General features: G+C 42.8%; 2 protein-coding genes across 2 annotated transcripts in view; both read left to right on the forward strand.

Moving 5' to 3' along the window:
• Positions 1-285: 285 nt before the first annotated feature.
• On the forward strand, positions 286-16,391 carry vps35 (VPS35 retromer complex component). The gene is made up of 17 exons (XM_050049441.1): positions 286-416; positions 3,752-3,850; positions 4,004-4,100; positions 5,104-5,227; positions 7,081-7,263; positions 7,356-7,575; positions 7,744-7,827; positions 8,409-8,518; positions 9,816-9,912; positions 10,667-10,815; positions 11,168-11,375; positions 11,778-11,933; positions 12,214-12,336; positions 12,423-12,602; positions 13,042-13,281; positions 13,521-13,664; positions 13,763-16,391. Exons 1-17 carry the CDS (start codon positions 414-416, stop codon positions 13,940-13,942), a joined length of 2,397 nt encoding a protein of 798 aa, XP_049905398.1. The 5' UTR covers positions 286-413; the 3' UTR covers positions 13,943-16,391.
• Positions 16,392-21,299: 4,908 nt separating this feature from the next.
• The window catches only part of c1h16orf87 (chromosome 1 C16orf87 homolog), a 6,947-nt gene continuing 4,703 nt past the window's right edge, over positions 21,300-23,543 (forward strand). The window contains exon 1 of the mRNA XM_050052223.1: positions 21,300-21,582. Coding sequence (XP_049908180.1) covers positions 21,517-21,582 — 66 coding nt within the window. The 5' untranslated portion in view covers positions 21,300-21,516. The remainder of the gene's footprint in view (positions 21,583-23,543) is intronic.

Below are 23,543 nucleotides of genomic sequence, written 5' to 3' on the forward strand. Positions count from 1 at the left end.
AAGCCTTTCTCTGATCCACTGCTCCGTCAGGGATTGCTCCTAAAAAAAAACTATATAAAGATTAAAAATTAAATAAAAAGTCAGTGGGTCACAATGGTCAGTATCTGTGTCTAAATCCTTTTCCAGTACGTCTTAGAAATGTGCGTGATCTCCAACCTGTTTACAGTCCCTCCAGCACAAACTTGTGTTCCATTGCTTTTATTTTTCACCATCTTTTATTCTGCATCATATTAAACTGCTGCAGTATGTTCTGCTGGTTGGATCCTGCACACTGACATCCTGCAAGTGTGTGAACAGTGTTGGCCACGCCTGTCTCCTGATGTGTTCGCTGAGTGCAGACCGTGAAGGCAGCATTAATGTGAGTCACATGACAGGCCAGCCTCTCCGACTGATCTGATACACATCTAATAACCATGGTAAGCACTTTTACAAATACACTATCATTGTGTGCATGTGCATGTCTCCTCCGGACACCCAGCTGTGTTCAGTGTCGATCAGTAGAGACACTAATGTGAGGTGTGTGTGTGTCTGTATCTGGAAACAGCCTGTGTGTGAGCGGTGCTGTGGCCTAACGCTTCTGAGGTAACGTCAGACAGTGGCTAGCTAACATGCTAACAGGCTGCAGCTGACTGTCCACCGCTATCCAGGTGTTTTAACTCATCTATTCACGTCATCTATAACACATTCATCACATCCTGACATTCCGTGATGTGTCATGAGTTTATAACCTCTGTTGATTTCCGGGACAAAGCAGGTGACAGGGTGAAAAGCGGCGCTAGCTGTTGTTAGCCTCCTCTTCCGCTTTGCTGTGTCATATTTCAGTGAAGCTAACTGTTTTGGCCTGAGCTCAGCGTCCGTTAAACAGCAGTCAGGGTTGTGTCAGCTGGTTAGCAGCAGTGCTCAGCTCTAACTGACAAAAAGACCACAACACATAACATGTATTTCATTAATATGTTCCTACATGTAATGTTACATGGACTAATATCCTTCGTGTGGACATTCCTGCGTCAGCCGCAAACATTTAGGCAGTGTTAGCTAGCGACAGCTGATTTAATCGAGCTGTAGTGGGAACTGTAAGTGACCAGTGGAGTTAACTTATGTTGTGCAGCCACAGTTTAGGAAGCACAGTTTATGTTTGTGTTTTGTCACTGACAGTTTGAGCACCTGAAGGCATCACTGGTTGAAGCATCCGTCCAAACCCACTAAATAAATACAGCACATTAAAACTATGGAGAGTAACGTACTGGAGGTCTTCATTGCATTTCACTCACTGCATTTGTGTCAAGCATAGTCAGCTTTTTTCCCATTGAAACAGCAAGATAATGAGACGTTCAATTCCTGTCGGTCTGTTTTTTTGTAATTCAGTCCTGTCCACTGAAGCAGAGTCAACCGCTGAGTATTAAAGCTGGTTAAATTCTGCAATGTCCAGTTCAACAGTGCTACTGCATCTCATGACAGCATGACTGTTTTTAAGTTTACATTATTTATTTTGAAAAACACAGAGCACAATCACACACTGTAGGGGAGAGGGGGGTCGGTTGGGACATCTTTGTATCGACATGAGCTGTGTCCAGAATCACTCTTGACACACTATACAGTGAGTTCACCATTTCGTAGTGCTGTCCGAATGTATGGTGGGAATTATCATACCTTATATATTGGACTCAAAGTATCCCATTATTAGCTATGACTCAGAGGGCTTTGCGGAGGTGTTGCGTCCCTCTGCGACCAACGCAGAGACGCGACGTGCACCTCCAACAAAAGCTTGATTTATGGTCCTGCGGCGTACCTACAACGTACCTACGTCGTCGTCGTGACGCCGTTGTGAACCTATGCTGGGGGCTACGGCGAGCCTCCTGCGTAGCCACGTACCCTACGATGTAGGTACGTCGTTGATTTAATGCAGGACCATAAATCAGGCTAAATTGTTACCACGCGTTGAGGCAACGCAGACCGCAAGAGCTATGATTGGTCCTTCAAAGTGCATCACTTTCGGCATTTCACAAGGTTTCACTTCCTGCTGCAGCACCACAACACCGCTTCGAGCCATTCAGCAGGCGTACATACCATCGGCGCAGTCGCCTCTCTCTTCGTCAGCGCTGTAACATTTGTAATAATGTCGATCATTTCGAGCTCCAGCAACAGTCTTTCTCTCTCGGCCGTCATCTTCACTGTGACTTGAGCAAAGCCGGACGATAAACAAACAATGAACAAGCAACGACCATAGACGTCGTCAGAGTCTAGGTAGGTATATAAAGGAACACCGTGCCCCCAAGCGCTTTGGTGGGGAATTGCATCGCGACATAGACCAACAGGACGCAGAACTATTGATAGGCACACAGCAACTGCGTGCACGTTGTGTCAAGTGTACGCAGAAGCATAAAGAAACTTTTAAGGGACGNGCGCTTTGGTGGGGAATTGCATCGCGACATAGACCAACAGGACGCAGAACTATGATAGGCACACAACAACTGCGTGCACGTTGTGTCAAGTGTACGCAGAAGCAAACTGCGTGCACGTTGTGTCAAGTGTACGCAGAAGCATAAAGAAACTTTTAAGGGACGGACACCAAGACAGAGGAGAGGAGAGGAGAGGAGAGGAGAGGAGAGGAGAGGAGAGGAGAGGAGAGAGCAGCTCGATTACAACCTGTTGTACATGTTTAACTTCTCATGACATGTTGAAGTTTGTTTTACCAGTTTCTGAGTCATGTAATAAACTGTCAGTTTGATGTGTCGTCACCGGTCCCTGAAGAGAGAAAAATAAATTGGCAATAGATCTTCTCTAGTTAACAGTTATGTACAGAGTAAGGTCAGATACAGGCATGGTGTAATGCATATTGTTATATGTTAAATTCACAAGTTATTACATGACTGACAGGTTAAACAAACTTCAACACAACAAAGGTTAAAAAGAAAATTACTTACATTTAGCAGGACAGTTTGCAGTCACGCTGCTTTCTCTCCTCTCGTCGGTCTGCCAGTGTAATGTTATTAATATTATTATATTGAGCAGAGCAGCATCACATCACAACACAAATGTTCACATAGTAAGTGGACGACGTTAATACATCAGCTCACCTTAAATTTCAATATGACAGCTTCGACTGTTCCATTAGTTTTTATTGTCTCTCTTGGATGACAGACGCATTCAGTAATGAGTGGATCTTTAAGTTAAAAATACATATTCATTTCAACTGGATGATGTGAACTGCATATTGTCTAATCCTCACTTGGAGAACAAGAAAGAGCCATGAAGCAGTCATTCCCTCGTCCAGTTCTTAGCTAGAGATTGCACAAACAGAACAAATGGCACTTTCTCAAAACCCAAATAACACCCTTACAAAATGGAATAAGTCAAGGAGTATACACAGAATAAAAAAATAAAATGTAGGAGGGTATTACAAAAAAGAAAAGAAACAGATGACAAGTAGTGAAAGAAAATGGAGCCCAAGGTAACAGAAAAAGAGTTATGAATCTGTAGAGAGTCCTCCACTTATCAAAGTTTTGTGTAATTAGACCCTTCTCAAATTTTAGAAAAAAACACTAGATCTCTCGACCATATAGAAGAATCTGGCAGATAAGTTGACCCCCAAGAAGAGTCTCCTTTGTGTTTAAAGGTTTGAAAAAAGCAGTTGTATTTTTGTTTCTATTTCGATTCTCAGCATGAATGTTTAATGACTTTCTTGATTTATTCAGCACTGTGTAAAACATGCTTGTAGCTGGAGCTAAGTTGTGTTTCCATTCTCCTACAGCCGACCACACAGCAGTCTCCCCAGGATGAACAGGAGAAGCTTCTGGATGAAGCTGTGCAGGCTGTCAAGGTCCAGTCGTTCCAGATGAAGCGATGCCTGGTAGGGTGATTTCAGTATTCTATAGATGGTTGTTTCAAGCACTGGTACTCAGCCCTGTTTTGTGTCCTGACCACACATGAAGAGCGGCCCAGCTTTGAGGAGCCTTTTGGTGATTTGTACGTTCATAGTCTGATTCTGTCGTGTGGTCTGCAGGACAAGAACAAGCTGATGGATGCTCTGAAGCATGCCTCTAACATGCTGGGTGAGCTGAGGACCTCCATGCTTTCTCCAAAGAGCTACTATGAACTCTGTATCCTTGACAGTCTAAAGTCATGCACGTTGGACTTTGCAGACAGAAAGATAGAAGGCTGTGTGATAATAAATTCATGCTCATTTCACATGTGTTTGATGTGTTGACATTTTTGTGACATTTGACTTCTCAATTTTGTGTTGAATCTTATTTAAACATGTTTGACTGACTCATAATTTCGTGCTAGCCTTTAGAGGTCGACAGATTTATTGGTTTGGCTGATTAATTGGAACGGATAGGACATTTTTATCGACAGAACTTGGCGGAAAATTCCTGTTGGCTTTTTGATGAGACAACTTCCGCATCAGCGTACAGATACATGTCATTCCTGGAGCACTCTATAGTCAATAAATCCATCAGTAATTTCTGTCATTTTTCAATCAAAAATGTCAACCATTTGTTGGTTGCAGCTTCTTAAATGAGAGTAAATGTGAGTATATAAAGGTGCAACATTACTGCCTTGAATAGGCTGTGTGGGTTCTTGAATCAGTCTCAGTGTGGCCCATTTCCAAGCACAGATCTGCTGCAGGAGACTTTACCAACATCCCTGCAAGGCAGAGCTTTTTTCTAAGCATGTCATATTCTTTAAGATAGATTTTTTTGTAGAATATTTGTCTAAGAAGGCAGACTACAACAATAATTAAACATGTTTTCACTTCTGTTTAACCTTTCAGTCACATCGAAGAGCAACAGAAATGTTCATTGGTCTTTGCATGTCAGATTTCTGCCCTGACATTTTTGGAAAGTTACTGCTTATTCAAACATAACTCCAATATGTAAAAGTGCCAGTTTTTGGGTGTGAGTACAGTGAGTTGCGTTGAAGTTCCTGAGTGCTGCCATATCTTGGCCGATCTCTGCAGCAGTGTCCTTGAACACATGCTGTGTAGACACTTGACAGAGGACAGTGGCTCAAGCTGCTGCACTGTTGACATTATGCAAGCAGTGGTTTTTGTTTGAGGATGATTCACAGTGGGTTTGCGCTGCTCCCTAACAGTCCTTTCAGATATGGCTATCTCTGACGAACTCCACTACCTGGAAGTTTATCTGACCGATGAGTTTGCCAAAGGACGTAAGGTGGCGGATCTCTATGAACTGGTCCAGTATGCAGGAAACATCATCCCCAGACTGTGAGTATCACCTCAACTGAACTTCCATCACACATGAAGTCATTTTTAGATGTATCCGGAGCCTTATTTTAAACTGCAATGTCTTTCACTAATGTTCATGCAACATATTTTAACACATTGTTTTAAACAGGGCATCAAAAGTTCACTGCATTTCCCATATACGCCACACAGATGATTATGGGCTCAATGATTGGATGAACTTTCTATATTTACCAGTCTTTTATCTCTGTTACTGTTACTAAAGAGACAGAAGTATCCTAATTACTTTATAAGCTGCAGCAACGAGCAGTGTGCAGTGTGAGAGGAGCAGGACAAACGTTAGTAAATCCTGTGTGTGTGACAGACAGTGGGGGAACAAGGCAGATGAAGAAAAGGCTTTTTGAACCAATAAAATCATGTTAGAAGCCTGGAGAAGATAAGGAAGAACAAATATATTTACCTTGCTGTTTTTACTGTATAAAACATTGTGCAGTCTGCTGTTAGGAGCCAGACTCAGAGACATCACCTAACCACTGAAATGTGGCTTATACCTCTGCGTCCAATCAACGCTGTAGCCTGACGTGCACCTCCCTAGAAATGTAACTACACGTCTAGTCGACTCAGTGGAAACAAAGCTTTTATTTACTTTTATTTCACAGATAAAAATCAATAAATTATGAAGACAATAAAGCCTCCACAAAAATAGCATCTTAAGTTTTGTGTGTGATTTATCCTGGCTTCATATGAATGGAGGAAAGTCCTCTAACAGCTAAGTTGATTTATGCAAGGTAAAATGTCAAAGGCTTCTGCTAGTAACGTTAGCATGTTGTATATTTTGGGAAAACTAGTCCACAATAAGACAGTTGTTTTGTTGTGAACTATTGTGAGTTATAAAATGTTGTAGGCCTATGCTAACAATGTTAGCATGTTGTGTTTGTGGAAGAAACATGTCCAGCAAAACACAGTGGTTTTTGTCCTTAATCCTTGTGAGTTATAAGGGAGATAAATGATATACTTCTGTTTAAGCACGCTCCACAGTTTCCACCTAGAGCTTTGACCCGGAAGTCAAATAGTGTTAAATGTGTATCAGAAGAAGAGAAGAAAAAGTAAAAGTAAGGAGTATAGCATGTACAAAATGCACAGAGCTGTAAAGTTGTCCACCATGGTACCAGTTAGCTGCTGCTGTACGTCCGCTGTGACGTAATAGGTCAACAGGAAAAAGGTCCAATACTAACAAGCTGAAAGCGGGCATATCTCCACCTATCATAGAGGAGTAGGTCAATAAATGGATTCCCCTCCCGTGCTTGTATACTGGGACAAGGACAGAAGTCAAATTATAACTGTAGCTCGACTTAACTGTGCATGGAAACTTACTGAGTGGAACAGAAACCCCACCGTACAGTAGAAATGCTCACAACAGCCCCGGCCACTTCCGTAGAGCCGATGCACCACTATAAATGAGCCTGTAGACCTCCAGCAGAGACGACAGAGGCTGCTTATCACCAAAGATAGCCAAAGATGTGGCTCTGAGATTTATGTGGATTAATGCTTTGCTAGAAAAAATCCACCCAGTGCCTTCCTGCAACTGTTCTTCATGTTGTCCTACCTGCTCTAATGTTTACCATGAGAGGGCCTACAGTTTCAAAGGGAAGGACGTACATGCACTAACATGCAGTCGCTGCTGTCAAAACAATGAACAGAGAAGCTCTGATTACAACACACACATAGATGGAGCGTGAAGTCATTCTCTGCTCTTCATCTTTACATAATGAAAATAGTTGTTTAGTGCTTTATTAGATAGCAACATAGTTAGAACCTTTAAAGGGCTGGCAAATATAAAGTTCTCATCATTTGCTGTGTCCGTCTCTCCCCAGCTATCTGCTAATCACAGTGGGCGTGGTGTACGTCCGCTCCTTCCCTCAGTCCCGTAAGGACATCCTTAAGGACCTGGTGGAGATGTGTCGTGGTGTCCAGCACCCACTCAGAGGCCTCTTCCTCAGAAACTACTTGCTGCAGTGCACCCGCAACATCCTGCCAGATGATGGAGAGCAGTCAGAGTGAGAAAGCCCTTCGGTCCAGTTTGGATGACGAACATTCACGCCACAGTGTGTTGTTAACTTGAGATATTTTGACTTTCTAACCTCCGCAGGGGAACAGAGGAGATGACCGGTGACATCAACGACTCCATCGACTTTGTCCTTCTCAACTTTGCTGAAATGAACAAGTTGTGGGTTCGGATGCAGCATCAGGGTCACAGCCGAGACCGAGAGAAGAGAGAAAAGGAACGACAGGAGCTCAGGATTCTGGTGGGCACCAACCTGGTTCGTCTCAGCCAGCTGGAGGGCGTCAACGTGGACAAGTACAAACAGGTGTGTGTCTGTTGTTTCTGATCATTCATTTTCAAATTAGATCCTTCCAGTGGTAATATTTGTCTGCTGTGATACAAGTGTGAGACCCTGCACACACTGTACAGTCATCTAGCTATTTGGGCATCTGTTTGGTAAAACTGTTTCCTCCTTGTTTGTATCTGTCCGCAGATTGTTCTTCCTGGAGTGCTGGAGCAGGTTGTGAACTGCAGAGACTCGTTGGCTCAGGAGTATCTAATGGAGTGCATCATTCAGGTAGACCTCAAGCTTTTATTAGTGTCATTATATGAAACAGGATGGCACGATGAAGTTAGAAAAAAATGTATCAACACTGTCAATGCACCATTCTGCAATGTTCGGCGGGGACGGAGCACCTGCTGCAGCAAGCCAACACGCCGTCTGAGGTCATTTTGACTTGACCAGCCGACTTCACTACAAGCTGATTGGCTGATGAAACAGGTGACATGCTTTAAAACCAGCCGCCAACCATTTGACCAGCTGAGTGTCAGGTGACACCATCAGCCAGCTTGAGTCGAGCTCAGACCGGCCAGTTCACACCGCTGACACTTTTCTCTGCAGCGTTCTAAAATGGTTTCATCTTGTCATGAATCTTTGGTCTGAACTGAACGATAGGGAAGTCATGATAGACTGGTATTGATGATAACGGTGATATTTAGAAATGAAATATTGAAATCGTGTTAATAATACACATATAATCATATCCTGTAAGTAATCCAGCACCTCCGAAGTCCTTTGTGTTCCATTTTCGCTCCACACACTCCTGAAGTCTAAATTAAGCCCTCTGCTCCTGAACTAAATCAGTTTTGTCTTTTCAGGTTTTCCCAGATGAGTTCCACCTTCAGACTCTCAACCCGTTCCTACGTTCCTGTGCTGAGCTCCACCAACACGTCAATGTCAAGAACATCATCATTGCCCTCATTGACAGGTACAGTTGGATTCATAGAAACTCAGTTGGTCATAGTTTTTCCACAGATTTTTGTGGTGTCACATGGACAGGATAGCGAGATTTATTTTGACTAAAAAGGAAAATAACTCGACTAGGATCAATATAAAATATAAAATAAGTGACTGCACAATTGTACAGTTTACAAACTCAAACTGGAATTTATTGTGAAGTCAGATAAGAGAGACCAAGACAACATTAGGGTTTTTCTTGGCTCAAAATGAGGTGGAAGTGGTAAAGTCCTGATCATGTGCATGTGGTGTCTTAAACTGATTCAAGGAAACATTTCTACATGCAACATATTTTCAGAGTGAAATGACAATTATCAATAAAATGAGGCCAAACTGTTATATGGATAGTGAGTTGTGTCTATAGTGTGAATTCCTGGATCCTGAATGTGCATGCGGAATTTTCTGTAGTGGTCCCAGTGATATTTGTTCCTAGAGTTCTCAATTTCAACCCGAGCCCGACCCGAATAAGCCCGATGGGTCAGGTCGGTTTGGGTCGACTAATTAAGAGATGTGTCTGTCAGAGAAGCGCACTGTGTGAGGGTGTGACAGCAGCACTAACACACAATGCTGCTGTCCATGGTTCTCACCTCTGAGCAGCCTGTGAGGAAGAAAATATGCATGTCTGTTAAGATTATTCCAAATCCATTCATTATTCAATGTTATGTTGTTGAAGTTTGAAGGTTATAGTTACCGTTTTTAATAGTGTTCGAGTTGAAGTTGAAGTATCGTCTGCTGTGTGTGTGTGTGTGTGTGTGTGTGTGTGTGTGTGTGTGTGTGTGTGTGTGTGTGTGTGTGTGGGGGATGATAATAGGGCTATAATAATTAAGCAAGAAAAATATGCGAATTATAAAAATAAAGAATGCTGAATTCCGTTCTGACGAAAATAATAATAATACTAAAACAAGATATGCTGCTGTGAAGTGTGAGCGAAGTTCAGTCAGTCAGCGTTCAGGTGCAGGAAAAGTGTTGAGAGCGGCTGTGGCTCATTAAATGCAGCGGCGCAGCCGGTTTCAGGTCATTTTGTTTTTGGGTTGAATTTTTGGGCCCGTTGAGAACTCTTATTTGTTCCTACTGAAGTAGCTGATCACATGATGTGGTTAAGCTTTGTCTGAGACTGAGAACGTGACCACAAATACTGGTACTGACTGAGGCGGCTGCCTCTTAATTCCCTCTCCAGGAAACCCCTGTTATTGTCTGTGATCCGTCTGTGACCTCAATAGTGGAACTGTGTCCAGATTTTCTTTGCTAATGTTCATTCTGTTTTTCAGACTGGCTCTGTTTGCTCATCGAGAAGACGGCCCTGGCATCCCAGCTGAGATCAAACTGTTTGACATCTTCTCTCAACAAGTGGCCACTGTCATTCAAGTAGGTCACATTAAGTTTACAAGACAATATATCATCAACCTGTACACACTAAAGCCCCGTTTCCACTGAGCAGAACAGTATGGTTCAGTTCAGTTCAGTACCAACAGAAGCGTTCCTTAGCGTCCCCATGTTTGGTCCCCCCTCTGTTGGGGTACCTAGCACACAGATCTGGTACTAAAAGGTGGAGCTGTGAACACTGCAGTCTGATTGGTCAGCAGAGGACAGTCACTCTGTTCAGAGTTGTGCAGATTTCCATCTGTGTCACCGCTGATGAGGAAATACAGCGAATGCTGGATGGAGCAGTGAGTGACAACAACCCCGCCCACATTTAAGAGGACTGTCTGATTAGACCGAGGGTCTAGGTACCATGTCTGAAGGGTTACTGCTGGTTCCAAAGGGACTGGACTGAAAGGGTTTGGTGGAAACGGGGCTTAAAAATGTTTCCCAGTCCCCTTCAGGCAGGATTTATTTCTCAAGGTGAGGTTAAGTGATTTTAACATGACACAAGATCAGTTATTTTATTCCCATCAGGAGTTCATATCTGTTACATTGGATTACACTGCAGCCTGTTTCACCGCCACAGCTGCAGCGGTCTCTCTCAGAACTGGACCAGTTTCAAAAACCGTGTCTCTATTAGTCAGTTAGGTACAAAAACATTTGAAAATAGGGTCCAAGTTCAAAAACACCAGTTTCCTTTTAAGTTTGAAGCAAACGTTGGACTGACCATCCTGACATGTTCCTTCTGCTCCTTCAGTCTCGTCAGGACATGCCATCAGAGGACGTGGTCTCTCTCCAGGTGTCTCTCATCAACCTGGCCATGAAATGTTACCCTGACCGAGTCGACTATGTGGACAAGGTCCTGGAGAGCACTGTGGAGATCTTCAACAAGCTCAACCTGGAACAGTAAGTCCCCAAAGTCCTGACACACTGAGCTGTAAGGAGAACAATCATTGTCTTGGTAACAGTGAACCAGAAAAGACTTCACAGTGGAGAGAATCTAAAAACAGACATGGAGAGAGGAGAGTTAAAGAGAGGAGGTGAGTGGAAGATGTTTCAGTTGGTGAGATAGTGAACAGTGATCAGACACCTGGATACCATCATGTTGCATTGTTTCTCCATGTGAACCTTTTTATCACCAACACTATCACAGACAGAATAGATTGGGTGGTAATCTGCATCTTAACACACTCTCTGCCTCGACTGCAGTCATACATGTGTCACACTTTAACCCTTTCCCTTCTTATCACGTCCCCAGCATAGCGACCAGCAGCGCAGTGTCGAAGGAGCTCACCCGGCTGCTGAAGATCCCGGTGGACACCTACAACAACATCCTGACGGTGCTGCAGCTCAAACACTTCCCTCCGCTCTTCGAGTACTTTGACTACGAGTCACGCAAGAGCATGAGTTGCTACGTGCTGAGCAACACGCTGGACTACAACACCACCATTCTGGCACAGGAACAGGTCAGACTCCTTAATCTATTATTACCACTCATTTCAATTTTCATTTTTAATGATAGTGACACAGATTTAACAAGAGGTGATTTTCATTTTTTTTTTAAATAATTTGTATACAGAAAATGCTTACAGATTATGCATTTGTAAGCAGAGAAAGATTGTTCCATCGTTGTTTAAAGTATTCGGGACATAAAATATTTGGTTAAATCAACCTCTGGTGTCGACCAAGGTCATTCCACAAAAGGCTTCTGTTAATTCCTGAATGTCACCATCTCTTAGTGCTGTCACTTGGAGAGTAAAAAATCTGATCAGTGACCTCATGGGAGAGGGTCATCAGCCAGAAGCAGAAAGGAAATTTGTAAAAAGTACATGAAATCAAAACTTCTTTCTCCCTCCCTGTTTTTTTAGGTGGATGCCATCTTGAACTTGGTGTCCACACTGATCCAGGACCAGCCAGACCAACCAGCTGATGATCCCGACCCTGAGGACTTTGCAGAGGAGCAGAGCCTCGTGGGTCGTTTCATCCACCTGCTCCATTCTGAAGATCCTGATCAGCAGTATCTGGTGGGTACTTGCCTCAACGTTAAAGGAGTGAATCAACTAGATGTAAACTAATACTGCTACTGTGGTGCTTTATATCACTGCTGACTACTGTGGACATCATGCTGTAGTGTTTCCTGTTTTAAAGACTGTCTCCCACCTTGTCCATGCAGCATGTGTTAGATTTAAAAATGTCATATTTTTAATATTGCCATAACTTTCTCATCCCAGACTGTGACTTTGTGATTCATGAGCCCTGCTGTTTCTGCTGTTCATTGACGTTAACAATCTGATTTGTGGTCAGATTCTGAACACAGCCCGGAAACACTTTGGTGCAGGTGGAAACCTGAGGATTCGCTACACACTCCCTCCTCTGGTGTTCGCTGCCTACCAGCTGGCCTTCAGATACAAAGAAAACTCCTCAATGGTGAGCACAAATCCTCCTTTCGCTCACATGCTGAATCTCACCTTTTCACTGCAGTATTTAATAATCCCACATTCCTCTCCCCTCAGGATGACAAGTGGGAAAAGAAGTGTCAGAAGATCTTTTCCTTCGCCCATCAGACCATCAGTGCACTTATCAAGGCGGAGCTCGCCGAGCTGCCTCTGCGACTCTTCCTGCAGGGGGCGCTGGCTGCAGGCGAGATCGGCTTTGAGAACCACGAGACTGTAGCTTATGAGTTCATGTCACAGGTATGTGACGGTGTTTATAAGGCAGCTACAGAGAGAGAGGCAGTCAGTCTGTTGAGCTTTAGTTAGATGAAAAAGACACAGTACATGATGAATGGTTTTATGTTATGTCCTTTTTGGTGTTCAAGTGGGTTTGGTAAGACTTAAAGTTTAACGTAGATATTCTGTGGAAACTTTTTATTTTCTTTACAGCAGAACTGAATCTGTGATGTTTGTAGAAAAGAAGCGCTGAGCAACTTGAGTGCCATCATATTAAAAATTAAGCGACTACCAGAGACCAAAAATCTATTTTTAAAAAATCCAGAGGCAGTCGTGATGATTCCTTTGCTTGATTTTGTTCCCCTTTGATTCTCGAATATTATAACCGACCAAGCCTTTTCACATCTGTTGTTATATTCATGTTCTTCTCTCCCTCCTCACCTCTCAATCCTCCCTCCCTCAGGCCTTCTCTCTGTACGAGGACGAGATCAGCGACTCCAAAGCCCAGCTGGCGGCTATCACGCTGATCATCGGTACCTTTGAGCGAATGCGATGTTTCAGCGAGGAAAACCACGAGCCGCTGAGGACTCAGTGTGCGCTGGCTGCCTCCAAGCTGCTGAAGAAGCCCGACCAGTGCCGAGCCGTCAGTATCTGCGCCCATCTGTTCTGGTCCGGGCGCAGCACCGACAAAAATGGTGAAGAGGTGAGTTGGAATTGTTTCATTATCAGTTGTCAGTACGTAACCACATGATATGGAGCTCTCGATCATGATGTGGCCTGCTATCAGTCATTTAATTGTCATGTGACACACCCCAGCCACAAACATCTACACCGGGATTTACCCACAGTAACACAGTGCTTTACTGGAGCACTGACATGTTCTGATGCCTTTAAATCTGTCTCCACAGCCGTGACTGCTAACTACTGATTTTCCCTTTTCAGATCCGTGATGGTAAGCGGGTGATGGAGTGTCTAAAGAAAGCTCTGAAGATCGCCAACCAGTGTATGGACCCGTCGCTGCAAGTCCAGCTTTTCATTGAAATCCTCAACAGATACGTCTGCTTCTACGAGAGGGAAAACGATGCGGTACGACACCACAAATGTCTCATGGTTGCTCATATTAAAAGGCAGAATCTTTGTGAATATCACACTCTGACGCTTTCCTTCCTCCTCCTCTCATCAAGGTGACTGTCCAGGTATTAAACCAGCTGATCCAGAAGATCAGGGAAGATCTTCCCAACCTGGAGGCCAGCGAGGAAACGGAGCAGATCAACAAACACTTCCACAACACACTGGAGCATCTCCGCCTGCAGAGAGAATCCCCCGAGTCAGAGGGCCCCGCCTATGAGGGCCTGGTCCTTTAAAGCGAGCGCAGGTCGGAGGGATGTGAAGTCCATCCATAGATGTTTCACTGTATTATGAATATACGACAGAACACACGAAATCCTATCCTGTAGGCCGGGAATTAAAATAAATGTCAAGCGGAGCTAAAAGAACTCACTCCCTCATTTTATTCTGATTAATTTTTCCGCATCATTTCCTCCTCACTGTCCCTCAGCGGCAGAACTGTTCTCTGCTACAGGTTGGAGATGTTACATTTAAAGAGGCGCGTGCCAGCAACACTGCACTTAGCTTCAACGTGCACTCGTGGCGAGTCGTAGGCACCATTCCTGTATGAATTCCTGCTTGACTAATTTGTCTTTAACCTGTATCATTTTACTGTCAATAGTAGGCTTACTAGCTGTTCTAGGTGTATCCACTGAGCCATCATCGACCTCTCACCTGTTCACATCTTCCCATATTGAGAAGTGAATGTATTGGCGTGAGTGTATAACAGCTACAGAATCTCGTAGTGGTGTTGCAGCTGTGTTGAGCTAGTTTCACCCCCTGAATTATCAGTAACTCTGCTGTTCTTTAGGATGGCTTAAACAGGTCGGGACCAAACTAACTGGAGACCAGACGAACAGGAGGCATATGCAAACTGTGGCCCCGCAGGAATGGCACAAATAATGTCGTTCCCATTAAAGAGCAGTGCGTCTTTTCACCTCGTCAGTTAATACTTGTGCAGCATTTTGCATGATCCTGAATTCATCCGCCATCCGAGCTGGGCTGCAAAGAAATTATGAATAACCTCACAAATATAGTCATTAAAAAGATCCTCTCCTCTCGTACTTAAAGGGATAGTCCAGCTTTTGAAGTGGGTTTGTATGAGGTACTTAACATACAAAACGTTTTGTAACCACCTAAAAAGTCAATATAAGCTTAAGTGTACGTTATATCGAGAGTATTTTCACTGCTGTACCTTTGCTTCAAGCTGAAAACACACCGTCATGTGACACGCATCAAGTGCCGCCCCTAGCACACACCAGAAGTGACATGCAGCGACTCGTTAACAGACGACCACACAAACTACTTTTACTGAATGATCTGTACCTCTTCCACCTCTGTGTTAGCTTAAAATCATGTGTGTAGCTTGGGATAATTCTTGTCTTTGTCACACACGCGATGCAGCAACAGCTACAGACTTCTCTTGATGCATCAGTGGTGAGGAGAGGAGTGAAGCTAGTGGGGGTAAATGTGTTTAATTGACACTTGAAATAGGACAGTGGCGTAAAGTGCTGCGTCCAGGAGTGCCGACGCGTGTCTAGCCGCTGCTGGTGTGGGGTTGTAAATTGAAAATTACAGGGGCCTATTTTGTGACACACAATGTTCACCGTCAATGTATTTTGGCCTTCAGACAGCCCGCTCCAAGGGGAAAGCCGTTGGCAGCATCAGTTCCCCATCTATGCACCAAACTCCATTGACAAAACCGCAAGTTTTACCTTTTGAACACAAGAGCTGATGGTCCTCAGCTGCTTCGATCAGCGAGTAAGTTTGGGTTATTGTGTGACTTTGGTGTTTTAGAGGGTTAGTTCAGATTCACCACAGTCCCACAATGACACCAACAAAGTAAGTGAGCTGAGCAGCAGTCGACCAGCAGCTCCTGTGTTCAGCGACGTTAAATCACTGTTTTTCTCAATGGAGTCTGGCTTTGGAGACAGGGATATAAGTGCTTCATTTTCCTGTTGGAAATCACTCTGACATTAAAGTGAAGCTGTGAAAGTATTTTTAAGTTTAGGTGGCTAAAATACATTTTGTTGCTGACCCCTTCACAGCAGCACATTGCTTAGCTTCCATGTCAGACTGCAGCCTGCTTCTATAAACTGGGGGCGTGCCGACTGACGCCTCATTCAACCCCACTGCAAAAACCTGAACTATCCCTTTAAGCAGCTTTTTAATAACACCAGATGTGTCTCCATCTCTCTGTGGACTCCATATTTCATATATTTTTTTTTATTCCTGGACTTCCCACCGATGGATCGACACATCAGAACTGCAGCATGTGTTTGCATGCTTTAGTGTGCTTTGTATTATAAGGCCTGGTTTTCAGTTCACACCGTACGGATCCCACTAACTACAATGTCTGACTCTGTTTTTATAATTTAATTGAGCAATGAATTCCCGTCGCTTGGTGACACTGTCATTTCGGATTCATCTGTTGTGGGGGGGGCGCAGCTATTCCTCAGGATTGTATGCTAGTTGACAAGTTGCCATACTGAGTACCTCATGATGTACACGTTTGCTGCAGCATCTGACAGTGTCTGCTGATTTCTTTTTCTTAGCTGTTCTCGTTGATTTGTCGGAGGCGGTTCGGACCGGTTCCTCTCCCCTTTTAAATCTGTGTGTAAACCCACTTGTAAATCAGATAAAGAAAAGCAGATTAAATAGCAATTATCATTGTGATTTGCAGAAATAAAATTGAAATTAACAATACATGAGTGCATTGTTTGTATTATGTTGAGCCACTCTCACTCTCATAACAGTCTGTGTTATCTCATGTTACTCATTACATGTTTCTTGAATTATTGCAACATTAAACGGACACAGATTTACTTAACTTTGGCTAGCTGGTAGGAGGTTTGCTGTGTCTCCCAGCAGTCTCAAGAGCATGGAGGAGATACCAGGAGACCGGCCGTTACACGAGGAGAGCTGGACAGGGCAGTAGAAGGGCATCAACCCAGCAGCAGGACCAGTATCTGCTCCTTTGTGTGAGGAGGAACAGGAGGAGCACTGCCAGAGCCCTACAACATGACCTCCAGCAGGCTACTGGTGTGCATGTTTCTGACCACACTGTCAGAAACAGACTCCATGAGGGTGGCATGTGGGCCCCATGTCCTCTAGTGGGACCTGTGCTCACAGCCCAGCACCATCCAGGTCCACCACTGGTGCCCTGTTCTCTTCACAGATGAGAGCAGGTTCACACTGAGCACGTGACAGACATGAAAGAGTCAGGGACGCCGTGGTGAACGATATGCTGCCTGTGACATCATCCAGCATGACCGGTTTTGTGGTGGGTCAGTGATGGTCTGGGGAGGCAGATCCTTGGAGGGTCACACAGACCTCCATGTCACAGCCAACAGTACCCTGACTGCTGTTAGGTATATAGATGAAACCCTCAGAGCGAATGTATGTCCACTAAGTTGTTGTTTTTGTCACTGACAGGCTCAGATTTTTATTAAGTGTCTGACAACATTGTGGAAATGAGCCCTACAGAGTCAGACCTTTTGTTTAACCAGAAACAGTCCTGAAATCACCATCACCACACATTGAAATGAACCATGATTTTAGCATCGTAAAACCCACTTGATTCAAAGTCAACAGAAATAAAAACACTAACAAAAGCCTTCTTGGTTTGTTGTTCCACTGTTCAACAATCACCAGCAATGTTTGGTCGAAATAAACTATTCATCCAGTTAGATGTGAAACATGCTGCCTCTATACACGCTTAAATTACTGTTTATTTAACTGGCATCTGGTGGGTTCAACAACAGCTATTTCAGAGTTGTTTCCGGTTAAACATTAAGGATCTTACGCTTTAACAAAGAGATCTGTCTTTGTAGGAATCCTTTCCACAATATTGTCAAACACTCAACTGAGCAAATCTGAGCCTGTCAGTGACAAACACAAACACTTGTAGTGGACGTTTACACTGCAGCCTGTTGTGCCACCGCTCTTGCTCAGCACTGGACCAATTTCAAAAGTTGTTGTTCCTTAAAACATCACAGAGAAACAAAAACATGGGAAAATGGGGTCCAGGTTGAAAAACAGTGACGTCACCCTTCAAGATTAGGGTTGTAAAAATTCCAGACCAGTCTAGGAATATTGTAAAATAAATAAATAAATAATCAAGAATCGTTCTCTCTGGAGGATTTGTCACCAACTTACATGGAATCAACATAACAACAACAACTCCTATCAGTCTTCAAGTTTTGGGGAAACAGGCATTACAGTTCCTGACATCCCGTTTGAACACCAACACTGTTGGTGTTTGGACCCCTCTAAAATAATAATAACAACCCAGGACAAATACAGTATTGTTCCAACAGCATTGGTTTTTGGAGCCTCAGTCATAAGACACTGTATTCAGAAACATTCCAGTGAAACAAGGTCCCTTTATTAGGTCTGTCACTGGTTCAAGCTCTGCTGAGGAGCTCCTGCTGCCACATGGACCAGACGCTCCAAACCTGCAACACATCTGCAAACAGTCTGAGGATCCTGCTCCAGATGAGGTTTTCCTCCTGTGATTATCAGCTGAAGGCTGATGGTGTGATTTATGGTGGAGATGATGGGATGTGTCACTGCTGCTTTTCTGATCACCTCTAATTGTCCCCACCACTACTTTTATATTCATTACATATGTGTTCAGTTCAAATATTACTTCCTGTTGACTCCTTCATGTTCACAGTGGATGTTTGTTCTCTTTGTCTCTGCCTTCTTTAGGGACTGTTCTCTACTTATCAGAGGAGGAGGAGGGTGGCTGGGGTGCGACTTTGGTTTGGTTTGTTTTGGGGGTTTTATTCTCCCTAAAGCCACAAATATTTGTCTTTGAGCTTCCCTGAGTGACTGGTGAAAAATACACAACCCTCCCTCCACCAGACATTAGTTATTAGATTTTTAGAACCTACCCTTTGACGTTTGAAAGTCAAAAATTGAAGACGAATCCTGACGTTAGAACAAGCCTCAGTTTTTCACTCTTGGCGGACATGCTGTTTGATTCATGCAAATGGTGCAAATTTTTAATGAAACACACACACACACAAAAAATAGATCGTCTCTCGCTCGTGATATGTTCAAGGACTGTCGGATATTTGAAAATCTAATGATAATTTCTGTTTTCGCACAGCACAGTTACATAATATCAGAAAAAAATCGATTCTTTGTGTTAGTCAAACAAATACCAGACTTTTAAAATACGTGTAAACATATTAGTTGAATAGCATTAAATGCGTAACAGAAGAAGAAGCCGGTAATAACATGGAGAAGTCTACATCCAGAGATCTGCTTTTGTTTTTTCAAAATTAAATGCTTCTGCTCCATAAACTCTGAAAAACTTTATATTTTAAAAAACTATTCACTTAAATGAATACTTTCTTATTTTCATTTATATTTTTTGCCATATACAGGTATGTAATGATGACTGTTAGATAATGTCAACTCTTCATTTAATCATGTGACAAGACGAAACAATGTCCGGTAGCTAGTCTGGCCCAAAATCTGTCAAGACTGACAAAGTGAACTGAGCCTTTTAATCTTAAAGATTGCAGTAGTAAAGGACAAGAGAGGAACAAACAGGAGGAAAAAGTTGCAAAGCTCCCTAAATTAGATTCATTTGGCTTTTTTATTAACAGTTGCCAGTGGTGTGTGTGTGTGTGTGTGTGTGTGTGTGCGTGCGCCTTAAAACACTAACAAAAGCCTTCTTGGTTTGTTGTTTCACTGTTCAACAATCACCAGCAATGTTTGGTCGAAATAAACTCTTAATTCATCCAGTTAGATGTGAAAACATGGTGTGTGTGTGTGTGTGTGTGTGTGTGTGTGTGTGTGTGTGTGTGTGTGTGTGTGTACCTTATAACTAGTAACTAGCGTGCAGTAATAACTACCTTACACTACTGTGTAAGGTAGTTATGTAAATAAAGTTGAGTTGGCTTATTTTTGGCTTGACATACTATGTATTGGGGCTTACTAAATATTCTGCTGACATACTATATTATATGGTAGTATGTGTATTTGAACACCAGGGGTGGGTAGAGTACTGAAAATCTGTACTCAAGTAAAAGTACAATTACTGCCATAAAAATTACTCAAGTAGAAGTAAAAAGTATGTGGTTAATAATTTACTCAAGTTACTTTCCGTTTGAATATTTTTTAGGGTGTGCGGACCAGTGCAAAATATTGAAAAAACAGCACTTGTTGATAAAACTTTTTTTTTAATGACGCAGGTACCAATCTTCCACTCTCCATCTCCTTCACTCTACCCCTCTTTTCCTCACCTAACCTCTTCTTTCTCCATTTCCCTACCTGTAATTTGAGTGGATGACCTTGCTTTAAAAACAGAACTGACATCCCAACTTCTTTGTCTTTTCTACGTCTTTTTCGCTGTGAACAAATTAAATAAAATCCAATAAAATAAATAAGAAACCATTCCATATATGGTACTTCAATATGCTTGCAGACATTCGACGATGAGTTTTTGAAAGCAAGGATCTCCTGGTTTTTTGGCAGGCACAGGACGCACTTCATCGAGTAACTGTTCTTTTTTATGGATTTTGGCACAAAAAATGTGGCGAGATGTGGCCAGGGATGGTCGATGGCAGCTCCCGCTTGCTCTTCGTTTCGACCTGGCTCCGACATGATCTTCGTGATCGGGGTCAGGTCAGGAGTGGAGGACTGGTGCTTGCTTGTTCAGCGGGTTCAGAACATGGCGCTTTAGTAGAGTTCGAATAATATTCAAATTTATTATTATTATTATTTTTTTTTTTTTATACAAAAAACCCCCACAAAAAATAAGATGTTTATTATGCTTATTAATATGAACGTGACACTTGGATGAAAACATCCGTTCTGACCTCGCTGAAGTGCCAGGTTCTGCCTCGCTATCTGAGCAATGTTTGGATACTTCAGTGCGTAGTTTTCCACAACAAGAGTGGATCCTGGCCGGCTCGTAGTGGTGTCTCATTCTGGTAACATTTCATCTCTTCTTCAAAAAGGGTAGGCAGGGAGGCAGCAGGTGCAACACTCTCCCTGTATGTCTCCCTGAACAGGTCACACATCGCGGACAGCGCAGTGGGAGGTGTTGGCGCAGCGGGCTCCTCCGTCGGCGCCTCTCCCTCCGTCACTATGTCCCTCTCTGGCCCGGCTTGTGCGCGAGCCATCTCCGCCCGAACGGGATTCGCCGTGATATACAACATTATTGATAGTTTTAATTAATTATTAATGATATTTGAATTATCAAATTTAGGTTCGAACTTATAAAAAATATATATATTTATATATATTCAGAACAATTTTTTTTTTGACAGCCCTAGAGCAGACTAGTTGTAACGAAGGTAAATGGCAAATGTAGTGAAGTAAAAAGTAGATTACTAGCTCAAAAATATACTTGAGTAAGAGTAGAAGTACAGTTTTAAAAAAGGAACTTAAAAGTACTCGTTCCTAAAAAAAACTACTTTTTTACTCACGTGCGTTACTTGTAACGTGTTACTACCCACCCGTGTTGAACACACAGCGTGTGCCCCCCCTGACTTTTCAGACAAAACCTCCGCCCTTGAGAGCCACAGGGTAAATAGCCTGCTATCTCCTATTTTCCCAGGGTCCTTGAATGCGACACAGCAGCAGAAGGACTCTCTCTGCGCATGCTCGCAGCTTTATCCTAGTATCAGTGTATAGTGTAATGTCTGTGTGTGTTTCTCAAAGGTGTGTTGTCAGCTCGTGTCCTCGGTGTGTGTGTCCTGCAGACATGTGTTAGTGTGTCGGGCTCAGACCAGCTGCCGTCCATGTTTCACACACACATCTAAAGTTGTAGCTTCGTTCAGCTGTCGGCGTGTCGGCGGAGGAAACGGATATGTCGGCAAATAAAACAAAGAAAGTCAAAATGGCTACTAAATCCTGTCCTGAATGCGACCAACAGGTGAGAGGACACATTTATCACTTATCCTAACATTGGTACTGACCCAGTGTGATGTGTAGGGTCTGTAATGTCGGTGAGAGGAGACACAGAGAGGACAGGACGGTCCTCTACAGACAGAGGAGACATGGAGGAGCCACATTAACACCGTGTTAACGACTGTTGAACCAAACCTCACTTTAAATATGAACAAGTTAACTGCTGGTTTATTGTTGAGCACAGAAAGACTTCATGTTCCCTCAAATATTGATCCTATTAAATGTATCTTCACTTCGGCTATGGCCATTTTGTTTTTATCACAATCACATAGTAGCACATTTGGTTTCATTATTTTCACATTAAGTTGTCTTCCCAAAAATCCAACATTAAAGGGGAACTACGGCCATTTTCTGACATGTTATTCCCAGCTCTCCAGGAAGTATCCACATCCTTTACCTAAGGAAAAGTACTGATACCACACTGTAATAATACTTTATTATAAAACAAGTCCTGCACTGAAAAAGTTTGTCAGTATAAAAAGGAAAATGTAGGGTAAAAAGAGGTGAGACGTCCCTCCCCCTTCATACCTCTCCTACTTTATTTATTTATTTTTATTTTTTTAATTTGAACACACATGGAACTGCATAAAATCCAAATTGTGGAAAAGAAATAATAAGAAATGTGTCAGGAGAGGTGAAGAAGCCACAGGCTGATACAAACAGACCTCTCAACTTAAATTCACTTCAGTTAAATTGAACTTTATTTATCCAGAAGGAAATTCTTGTGCTTCAAGTTACAGTCACCACAATTTAATGTTCGCAACCAGCACACTGGGCCTAGTTTTAGAAACAATGGAATAGTAAATATCTGGCAAAATAAACAAATATACATAACTTAAGGAGGAAAACTGACAATGACAAAAAAGAGGTGAAAAGTAGACAAAATAACTAAATTAACATGATAGCGAAAACTACAATGAAAGAGAAATGACAACAGGAAGCACACTGAGCAGTCAGTGAAAAATAATCCAATAAAAACCAAGAGATACCCAGAACACAGTGCAGAGAAAAAAGGGGGAAATATATTTACATACAAGTCAAGAAATGATTAGACTTCATGAATTAAATGTGATGATAGTTTCCTTTTAAACTGTTGTAAGGATAAAGAGCTCTTGACAACATGAACATTGGTGTTCTGGATCTGCCCCTCATGATATCTGAACGAGGACTGGCCTTGTGTCGTTTTGGAAAGGAAGATGGAGCTGATTATATGAATGCATTTGGGAATTAAATGTTAAGAAATTGCTAAACAATGAGAGTAGAGAAGAAGGTAAGAAGATATGTTTATATTAGAGCTGTCAGTCAATAAAAATGTTAAATCACAGATTAATCACACATATTCTTTATCTGTTCTAACTGCACCTTAAAGGGATATTATTACATTTTTAATACTCTTATCAACATGTGTTTATTATTATTGCAACAATGCAAAACCATGACAAACACTGTCCAGAATATTCTCCAGAATAACCTCAAAGTTACTGCACGCTCAAATAATAAGCTGAAAGCAGACCATGGTAAACTCAAGCCCAACAAGCAACAACAGACGGACACATTGACCTGAACGTAGCATTACTTAGTAACACTAACACAATGTGGTGTCCAACTTTACACTTAAAGGGATAGTGCACCCAAAAATGAAAATTCAGCCATTATCTACTCCCCCATATGCCGACGGAGGCCCTGGTGAAGTTTTAGAGTCCTGACATCCCTTGCGGAGATCGGCAGGTGGAGCGGCTAGCACACCTAATGACAGACGGCGTCCCAGACTAACGTCCAAGAACACAAAATTGAATCCACAGAGTATCTCCATACTGCTCATCCGTAGTGATCCAAGTGTGCTGCAGCCGCGCCATAAAAAGTTGTTTTGAAAAACGTCATATGAACTCTGTTTTCAGCCTCACTGTAGCCTGTAGCTCTGACTGC

The sequence above is a fragment of the Epinephelus moara genome, chromosome 1 (genome assembly GCF_006386435.1).
Source record: "Epinephelus moara isolate mb chromosome 1, YSFRI_EMoa_1.0, whole genome shotgun sequence".
Lineage (NCBI taxonomy): Eukaryota > Metazoa > Chordata > Actinopteri > Perciformes > Serranidae > Epinephelus > Epinephelus moara.